The 10,764-nt window shown below is 44.2% G+C and overlaps 1 protein-coding gene across 1 annotated transcript in view; it reads left to right on the top strand.

Annotated features, from left to right (window-relative positions):
* The first annotated feature begins 5,140 nt into the window (after positions 1-5,140).
* The window catches only part of MRPS31 (mitochondrial ribosomal protein S31), a 64,928-nt gene continuing 59,304 nt past the window's right edge, over positions 5,141-10,764 (top strand). Inside the window, exons 1-3 of the mRNA XM_075851750.1 lie at positions 5,141-5,284; positions 7,830-8,150; positions 9,356-9,511. Coding sequence (XP_075707865.1) covers positions 5,217-5,284; positions 7,830-8,150; positions 9,356-9,511 — 545 coding nt within the window. The 5' untranslated portion in view covers positions 5,141-5,216. The remainder of the gene's footprint in view (positions 5,285-7,829; positions 8,151-9,355; positions 9,512-10,764) is intronic.

Below are 10,764 nucleotides of genomic sequence, written 5' to 3'. Positions count from 1 at the left end.
GGTCCTTGAAGAGAAGAGGCCCTGCCCTGTATGGTCCCATCCCCTTTGCTAATGAGTGGGGAGAATCTATGCAGGACTCCCCTCTACAGGGGAACTACATTGTTAGCAAACAAGGGGGTAGAGAATTGACCCAAGAGTCATGGAAAGGGTCAGGAGAGAAACGAACAACAAGCCTTTCTGTTCTGGGTGGCAAAGCCTGGCACCATAATGATGGGCCCAGTATGATCTTTGCTATGGGATCATTCTCTTCTATACACTCCACTGCTCAGCCCGTATATGGTGATATATTATAGTGTACTTCGTGGATGTCTAACAGGTTATAGTCTGAAATACACAAGCTGAAACTGCTCTGTGGCATTAAAACACCATCTGTAAATGACAGCACTAGCTGTAAAGGATACTGTAAAGGATTTGCCAGACACAGCTTCTGTGTCGACGCCCGTGGGCAATCAGTCTGCACCTGCTCCTATGTCTGTGAGACTGACTCCAACTTCCACCACTCAGGATGGCAGGCTTAGGAGTGGGAGCCTATCACAGCCTGGCCAGACGGAGCTAGCTCCCGCCCACTATCTATTTATACCTGCCTTTCCTGTTCCTCCTTTGCCTGTGATTCTTCTATGCTTGTTTCCTGGCTTGCTGCTGCTGCTTGTACTACTCATCCTCTGCTTGTTATTGACCTGGGCTTTCTGACCACTCTCCTGCTCAGCGTTTTGTACCTCGTTCTCTCCTGGTTTGACTCGGCTCGTTCACTACTCTTGTTGCTCACGGTGTCTCCGTGGGCAGCTGCCCTGTTTCCCTAGCTTCTGTGTACCCTTGTCTGTTTGTCTGTCTTGTACTTACTGCGCGTAGGGACCGTCGCCCAGTTGTACCCCGTCGCTTAGGACGGGTCGGTGCAAGTAGGCAGGGACTGAGTGGCGGGTAGATTAGGGCTCACCTGTCTGTCTCCCTACCCTGTCATTACAGATACGACATACTTCATACGGCATGATCATGGCTCTGTATACTTCCTCACTATCCAGTGTAGAGTTGATCACTTTCAGCACTAAAACCTTGACACAGAGATGCATGGCTCTTTACAAGACAGAGCTCTGATAACTGTAGTAGAACGCTAAGACCGGATTCTGCACCACAAATCTGTGCCAATGTATAGTACAGTACATAAGGATGGGGTTTTCAGAACCATCTTCATACATAGCAGAAAGATTAAGCACGGACCTATAAGCAATCTGCAGATTTCCACAGCGCATTTAACCCTTTCAATATATCTGCTGATGCTGTGTGAAGTATTGTGGTAGAGAATTTCAGTTCTCAGTAGCCTTGAAATATGATATTTAGGTTGCGGCTGCTCACAGAATTTTGTGCAACAGTTTAAATTTCAACTATTGCGCAACTTATGTGCATCAGTTTCAATAGCATAATATCTTGTGGCTTCTGCACAACTTGCAAGAAATTTGTGCAGAACTTTACCCCATGTCTTTCGCATGAAAATGTCATGATTGTTGCAGTATATTCCTATGAACTGCAGGTGTTTATTTCTGATAATTATATGTCGTCAACATATTCTGCAGCGCTTTACAGATGATGTCATCACCCACTGCCCACAGTGGGGCTCACAATCTAAATTTCCTATCCACATGTTTTTTTTGGAACGTAACAGGAAACTGGAGTACCAAGAGGAAACCCATGCAAACACGGGTAGAACATATAAACCTCGTAGTGTTTTTTTAAACCCGCAAACACCATGACTGAAAGATTACAGTAAGGGGTGCCAGTATGGCAAATATGTTCATATTTCAGCTTTTTCCATTGCTTCGGTGAACATTATTCTTGTTTGGATCTTTGAGGCCTCTGGTGAGACCTTTTCCTAGACAGAAATGAAGGGAAGTAAAACAATGAAAAACTTCTTCCAATAGTTACAAAGTCTTAAAGAGGCTCTGTCACCACATTATAAGTGCCCTATCTCCTACATAAGGAGATCGGCGCTATAATGTAGGTGACAGCAGTGATTTTTATTTAGAAAAACTATCTATTTTTACCACGTTAGGAGCGATTTTAGCTTTATGCTAATTAGTTTCTTAATGCCCAAGTGGGCGTGTTTTTACTATTGACCAAGTGGGCGTTGTACAGAGGAGTGTATGACGCTGACCAATCAGTGACCAATCAGCGTCATGCACTTCTGTCCATTAATTTACTCAGCCCATAGTGACACTGCGTTGTTCACTATGTGCTGTCTTATACTGACTCATTAACATTACTGATGTGTCCTGACAGTGAATAGACATTCCTTCCAGCCAGGACGGGATGTCTATTCACAATCCCTAACTTCGCTAACGTTTCTGTGGTACTTACAGCAGAGCAAGCGTAATCTCGCTGTAAATGAAAGGTTCCACTCACCTCAGCCGGAACCCGTAGGGTGTGCGCGAACGCTCGTGCCCGCTCTTAAAGGGGCAGCGCGCGCAACGGACTTTGATGAACATCAGGCCGTGAGTACCCTGAACTATGAGTGGTCCAGCCCCCTGCTTCGATGCCTGAGCATTGTTGTTGTTTCCTAAGTTTGTCTATGTGATGGCCTCCTAGTATGTTCCTGTTCCCTGCATTCCATACTATCCTGGTCGAGTACTGTGCTGAGCCTAAGTCGTGCCGTGCTGTATACCACGCCAGATCTGCTTCACCATGCCTGACGTCTGCCTGCTGCCTATTTCTAGCCGAGCCTGCCTTGCTACTGTCCGAGCTGCCACAGGTACCCTATACGAACTATAGACATTGACCTGCGCCCTGTTGGCCAGCTGCAATACCATCGAGGCGGTACGGCCCAGTGGGTCCACAGATCCTCAGTGACACCTGGTATGCTGGGATAGGATGGGGGAGACATTCCTGGTGCACGCGCTGGCCCTTTATGGCCGGGAGCGAGTGCGCGCTCCCTCGCAGCAGCCGAGAACAGTACAGTGTGCCAGAATCTCAGAGGAGGGAGACGCCGGCATGAGCTCGTGGGTCTGCGGTCGAGTTTGTTGGCGGGTGAGTAATGCCGGTGTTCCGCAACTGCGGCCATTACAGTTATGGTGTCTCATTTATTCTTTATGTTTCAGCAAACCACAGCTGGCCCATGGAAGAACCTTGCAGTAGATAGAGAGAGTATCCATAGAGGCACTAAGGTGTACCAACAAGAACATGCAAGAGCAGTGGTGGGCATTCTGGTGACCTCTACAATCCACGTTAATAGATACATTGCATGATCCTCCTATGCAAAAGTAAAGTTAAAGCTGCGGCCTACCCCCATATATTAAAAGTTATATAGTGTCTGTGTTTTATTTATCGCCGTTTATGAGTGTTGTAAAAGGAGTTATAGTTGAAGCCACAGGTGGATATTGGTCCCGCTAGTGAAGGTAAAAATATACTTAAAAACTGCTCTTGGAGTAGAGTAAATTAATATGTTTAAAGTATTACCCATAGATTACTAATAAACATAAAAATAGTCTTGTAATTATTAACATGCTGATACTATCACTTTTCTGCTGCTCTTTTCAGATTTATTTTAAACATTTTCTAGGCTCAGGGGACAAATTCCATAATAAATATAAGCAAGGAAGAAGTTAATCGGAGGTCGTTGCTTGTCCATTAGCGCACTAGGGACACATGTGGGATATTTCCTAAATCTGCAGAATCTGGGCCATAAATATTGAGTTGCATTTCTCTGGTAAAAACTTCTGGGTTACAAAAAAAATGGATTAAAAATGAATTTCTGCAAAACAAAATTAAATGTGGAAATTTCACCTCTATTTTGCTTTAATTCCTGTGAAACGTGTGAAGGGTTAAGAAACTTTCTGAATGCTGTTTTGAATACTTTGAGGGGTGAAGTTTTTAATATCGGGTGACTTGTTGGGGGTTTCTAATATATAAGGCCCTCAAAGCCACTTCACAACTGAACTGCCCCGTATAAAAATAGCCTTTTGAAATTTTATTGAAAATGTGAGAAATTGCAGCTAAAGTTCTAAGCCTTGTAATACCCTAGAAAAATAAAACGATATTCAAAAACGATGCAGATCTAAGGCTATGTTCACACGGAGTATTTTGGCGAGTTTTTTGACGCGGAAACCGCGTCGCAAAACTCGGCAAAAACAGCCCTAAAATGCCTCCCATTGATTTCAATGGGAGGCGTCGGCGTCTTATTCCCGCGAGCAGTAAAACTGCCTCGCGGGAAAAAGAAGCAACATGCCCGATCTTCGGGCGTTTACGCCTCTGACCTCCCCTTGACTTCAATGGGAGGCAGAGAAAGCGTATTTCGCGGTGTTTTATGGCGCTCAATCGCGAAAATCGGCGTGCAGGGAGAGGAAAATCTGCCTCAAACTTCCAAACGGAATTTTGAGGCAGATATTCCTCCTGCAAAATACTCCGTGTGAACATAGCCTAAAGTAGACATATGGGGGATAATTAGCAACAATTTTGTGTGGTATAACTACTTGTCTTACAAGCAGATATATTTAAATTTAGAAAAATGCTAATTTTTGCAATTTTTCACAAAATTGTGGTTGTTTTTACAATGAAATACTTAATGTATCGAGTAAATCTTGCCAGTAACATAAAGTCCAATGTGTCACGAGAAAACAATCTCAGAATCGCTCGGATAGGTGAAAGCATTCCGAAGTTATTACCACATAAAGTGAAACATGTCAGATTTGAAAATGAGGCTGTGTCAGGAAGGTCAAAAGTAGCCAAAGCGGGAAGGGGTTAATAAAGACATATTGAAACAGGAAATAAAACAAAAAAACACTAGCCCTTGTGCAGCTATGCCCATGGAAAATAAACAAGTTAGGACAAGCGCAATGTGGTGATGCAAAACATTTTTTTTTGTGGAAAAGTAGTACAATTTGAAGAAAACTGTACATATGCCTCAGAATTCTGTACTATCACTGGAGTTGCTGCAGGACTGATACCGTACTTATTGCCAATAAAAACGGAATTTTCAAATTTTCTCAGTAAATACATTTTTAATTATTTTAACACTTGCCTTTTATTATTTTTACTTATTTATTTTTTAATCAGAAATGTACTCTCTATCTGTAGAGTACAGACACTCCGTTGTCTTGCTGTCACGATGTACGGAACGCTTTCACAGGGCTCCTGTTTCCAGGCGGAGCAGTGATAGTGAAGCACACGCGTGTCCTTGCTTTGTGCTTCCCCCGTGTCACGGTCACGCTGTAGAACAGTGAGGGCTGGAGATGTATCAGAGGGCTCTGCTGTCACTGTATAGAGGCGGCATCTCCGGCCGGCGGCTGACGGGGAACAGGTAAAGGATGGATAATAGTAGCACCCTGTTATGTATACTCTGACACTGGGTAGTGGGCAGTGATGGCATCGCAATGCAGGGGGCACCTCTGTAGCTCAATGGATAGGTAGGACTAGATTATTTCCTGTCACTTCATGATTCTTAAAATGAATATCTTGTTTGAAAAATCTATTGCTTGATTCTATACGTTTCCAGTATATTACATGACTCCTCACTCTCCTATAAGATCTCCACCAGCAATGCCCTGAGATCAGTGGACTTGTAATACAGCGCTTTTACATAAAATGGTTATTCCCAACATTGAAAGTGGTGGCACGTTGCTGGGATATGCAGCCACTTCCTGATTGGTGGGGTCTGACTGCCGCTATGCCCACCGATCCTGAGATACAACCCTGTGGCTACTACGCAGTTTCCCCCTGACGGACGTCCCTCCCTCTGTCCAGGGGACTGCAGCACAGATCTTCTCAACTTTGAAGGCGCTGCGGTCCTTTCGTTTTCAGGATCGGTGGTGGCCCAGGCGGTCAGACCCTAACAATCAGAAAGTAATGGCATATCCTAGTGATCTGCCATACATTTTTATGAAGCACATAACGCGTTAATTTATGTTTGAGTGGCGTACGCAAGGGGTTAATCCTATAGTCAGACATTGTTGTCCAGGGGTGCTTATATGAGAGAGAGAGAGAGAGAGAGAGAGAGAGAGAGAGAGAGAGAGAGAGAGAGAGAGAGAGAGAGAGAGAGAGAGAGAGAGAGAGAGAGAGAGAGAGAGAGAGAGAGAGAGAGAGAGAGAGAGAGAGAGAGAGAGAGAGAGAGAGAGAGAGAGAGAGAGAGAGAGAGAGAGAGAGAGAGAGAGAGAGAGGAGAGAGAGAGAGAGAGAGAGAGAGAGAGAGAGAGAGAGAGAGAGAGAGAGAGAGAGAGAGAGAGAGAGAGAGAGAGAGAGAGAGAGAGAGAGAGAGAGAGAGAGAGAGAGAGAGAGAGAGAGAGAGAGAGAGAGAGAGAGAGAGACTCTGACTGACTCTGACTCTCTTTCATACTTACCCAGAACTCCCTGCTTCTTCCTCCAGTCCGGCCTCCTGGGATGACGTTACAGCCCAGGTGACCGCTGCAGCCAATCACTGGCTGCAGCGGTCACATGGACTGCCGTGTCATCCAGGGAGGTCGGGCTGGATGTCAAGAGAGGGACGCGTCACCAAGACAACGGCCGGTAAGTATGAAATTCTTTTACTTTTATTACGGAAAGGGCTGCAACTTCTCTCTATCCTGCACTGATGGAGAGAAGGGGCTGCTGATTAGTGCAGTGCAATTTTGCAGCCGAAAACGTGCCCGGTCCGTAAATACTGGTGCAATACGGGTCGAATACGTGTGACCAAGGACCCGTATTTACGCCAGTATTCACGGGTGGACAAAAATACGGTTGTGTGCATGAGGCCTTACATCGTCTGTAGGATTACTCCCGTGCTGTACCCATTTTGTAAAACTCACTACCCCCAGACTATTAGACCTCTATAGCTCGTAGGGTCCCTCTGGTTTTATAAAACTATATTTTACTGACACATGTCAGAGATTTACATCGGTGGGATCAGATGCGCCTATTGCCGATTCAGGTTTTAGCAAAAAGTTTTCGTCAGCTGTGTGTCACATGATATAACATCGTCCCAGGATGCCGTCTACACAGACCAGGTGTAGTAGCGGCGACATGTTGCTATTGTAGTGCCACGAGAGCTTTTTTCAAAAAAATGTTATTCTAACTTTGAAAATAGATTTTTTTATCTTTTTGGAATTTGCTACGAATACGCAGCGTAAGCACAGCAAATTCCACAACAATTGGCATTTGTTGCGGAATTTGACTGCAACAAACTCTACATTAAATGCAATGTGATTCTGCAACGTAAATTGACCTGCTGCGGATTTATAGTCTGCACCGTAGGTCCGTTTATGCACTTGATGAAATTCGATGGCATCTTATCCACTTTTCTGCTACTGTAAACGCTACGGGATTTTTGCATGAAAAATCCAGTTGGAATTTCCGCAGCAGATACGCCACGTGCGAACATTCTCTTAATTTGATGGCGCTTCCATACACTTAAATCGGAGTTGTTGCTCAGGCACGTTACAGTCCCTTTGTTCCATTGGTTAACCCCTCAACCCAAAGGGACGTGGCACACAGAAGGGCACTGTGGCCCTCTTTCATCCTAGTAACCAGTGGAAATCTTAGCTCATGGGGCCCCGACAGGTCTGTACATTTTTTTATGGAATATTAGAAGTTTCATAAAGATCTGATATGTGGGGTTTCCACTGCTACAACCTGCCCTACTGGGAGAATAGATATTATCGGTCCCCAAGAGGTATGTATGTGCGCAGTTCTCTCCATAATAGTCCCACAGACACTGCCGAGCCCACTTGCTATGGATGTGCCATAAATGTCTCTACTCGTAATATTTCTTGAAAGGCAAATACATATATAAATGAATTATTATGCATATTACTGATGAACCCTGGGGTACGGTTATTAGTTGATTCATCAGATGTGCATGTCTTGTTCCTATAGGTATGCTGATGTGGTCTGTAGACGGCTCTCTGTTGGCAGTGATCTATGGTCTGAGAAATCCACCGCTGGAAATAATGGCACAGGAAAGTCGCCTGGTGAGGCTGAGGACAAGACGTCGCTGCCACACAAGGAAGAGTCATCCGAGCCACCACAGCAGGATACCTTGGCTAGCTTACTGAGTGGCATGAAAGTGGAAGTGAGCTCAAAGAAGTTGTTCCAGGCAAAGAAAAAGACCAAACAGCAAAGTCAAGAGAGTACAGATGGCATCGAAAGCGCCAGCAGAATGTTCCAGATGGTGGCAGAAGAAAGTAACCCAGATGAGTAAGATACTGACGTCATGATGATGATGATAATAATATAATATACTGGTTCTGTTCTAGAATTATAACCAATAAGTGTGAAAATTTTGAAGCTTATTATCAGGTGGATAGGTAATCAGTTGTCCGGTAGTGGACATAACTGTGTTTCTCTCTGCTGCACTGCATTCTTGGAGATTTTGTTTTTCTTAAAGGCATTGCCAGTCTGACATTGGGCGTGAAGAGTTGCTGCTGCACGCCGGGGAAGGATAGTTGCTGAGGCAACGGTCTGACCACCGGCTGGTATCGGGCACCTGTCCTATTCTGCCACGCCCAACATGCAGCAACGTCTCTCCATGCCGGATGTCAGGTTGGATGAAAGAGAGAGGCGCTTCACAACCCCTTTAAATGAGGTTGCTAAATAGTACTAGGTGTAAAGACTACACTTTCTAGAATGCAGATCACAATTAAGACACTGAACAAGCAGAAAATGCATGAACATTTGAGCTCTGCAGACTGCATAATTGTGAATGCAACCCTGTATTATGTGTGGTGTATGTTATTTACATAAATGTCTGGTCAGAGGTGTCTGAACTTTTGGAATACTAGAACTGGGGTCCCTTGACCGTATAAATCAGAAGATGGGTAAATGTATTTACATCAGTCTAGAGGATCCCCACATTTTAAGACCTTTATTTGATATAGTATGGATATGACATAAACATCTTTGGCTGCCTGATGTTTCTTTCAAGAGCTTGTACAATTATTATTGAGGCTCTGTTCACATTCGACTTTGCTTTTTGTCGGAGGTATATGTTGAGAGGATTTCCGAACATATACCTCCTATGGGAGGCTGCGACATATGCCATTTCATAGGCATATAGTGGCATGTGTCACCAATAGGATCCCATTGTAAAAAAGTGTATTGTTCCCTATATACGTTTTTTCTTTACTATATGCCTCTGTGTAGGAAAGTGCCGCAGTCTATTCTATAAAGTGGAAAATAAAGGTATGGCGGGCGTAATTCATAAACGAGATGTAGATAGTTGCTAGTAGTGTCTTTTATAACTTGGCGTACTCTCTCTCTTTACCTTCAACTGCTGTCAAACTGGTTCTTCTTCACCCCTTGTCATTACAACTTTAATAACTTGTTTTTACTTTTCAGTCTACATAAATTTACGTAGATATTTTTGTTATGTTGATGGTTTTACACTAATCCCTTTCCTGTAGGGAGAAGCCGGTGAGTAAAGAGTTAACAGACGCAGCATCTGCAGTGGCATCAACCTATCCATCCAAACAAAATCAAGTGGAGTCTGAACTACTCCGGCAGTTGCGATTGCACAAGCAGATGGCTGAGGAAATCAGAAGGAAAGGAAGTGATATCAGGTTAGACATCTATGTATTGGTTGCATATATATATATATGTGTATCTTCATGTGTTACATAGTGGACACACACAGGTCCAGGAAGCTGATCGGTGCACATATGTTTGGTAGGGTACTAACAGTGGAGAGAGCTGGTAGTCCCTGGTGACAACTCCCCATATGTCTGAATATTTTTTTTTTATTCTATATGGATTGGGATTAGGCGAAACATACAACACATTTGTTAATCGATGTTTGCCTCTTAGTAAATGTGTTGCATCTTACTCCAGCAAACCGTATATTAAGACTAGCGTATGAAAGGTCAGTCTTAATAATTCTCCCCCATTGTTGTCTGTATTCATGTCTAGTAATCCTGATGTTTAATTGTGCAGAAGGGAATTTGTGGCCATTGCATTTACATACGAAGTAGCATTTCTATGGAGTGAATCTTCATATCGATGTAGATTTATACGTCATCCAAACTGTAGGCGAGGGAGCAACTCCTATAAGCACCGTAATGGCTGCTTGTAGTGGTTACCATCCTGCATGTGAAAACAGTGGAATTTAGAGGTCCGTTTCCCTGCAAGTTTTTGTAGAAAAAGGCACAGGGAACTGACAGGCATCGTGCATATGGTTGTAGGGTTCTATGTTGTACGGAGCCGTAATGGTCATCCAAAGAGGTGCATGGGACCCCTGTATGCCTCTGATTTCATGCAGAAGTATACCGAGGATTTCTGTGTTGGATTCCGTACAAATTTAACGCAAATAAATTTTGAATGCTCCATTGGGTGTTGTATTACGGAGTTATTCTCTAGAAGCAAATGTTTCACAAATACGTCACCCAAAGGAGCGTTGTATGGCAACACATGGAGTCCCTGCGACTCTGAACCAAACTGGGCTCTGTGTACAGCTGACTGGGACATAGTGGAGTGAACAACACATACCCATGCTGGAAATGAATGAAAAGAAAATGAAGAGTTATTATTCTTCCCCTAGAACTCCACGACCGCACTACCAGGAGGATTTCCCCACCTCCAGAGGGACAGGAAACAAGAGCGGAGCAACCTCTTCCCCTTACCTTTTTTAGTTGTTTATTGTTTCTCGGTACAAGGGAAGAAGTGTCCTGATTCTGGTGATCTGGTGCAGGACCTCCTTATCTCGCCACGCTCTGGCAGCATCTGCTGGACAGGCCACGGCGGTGTTGAGAGGCAGGGAAAAGCGGAGTAGGTGGACCAGGGGGTCCAGAACTACAGGTGATGTCATAGTGGTTAAACT

Source organism: Rhinoderma darwinii, chromosome 2 (assembly GCF_050947455.1).
Source record: "Rhinoderma darwinii isolate aRhiDar2 chromosome 2, aRhiDar2.hap1, whole genome shotgun sequence".
Classification (NCBI taxonomy): Eukaryota; Metazoa; Chordata; class Amphibia; order Anura; family Rhinodermatidae; genus Rhinoderma; species Rhinoderma darwinii.
The sequence above is the reverse complement of the archived record's forward strand: the minus strand, read 5'-3'. Positions and strand labels throughout refer to the sequence as shown.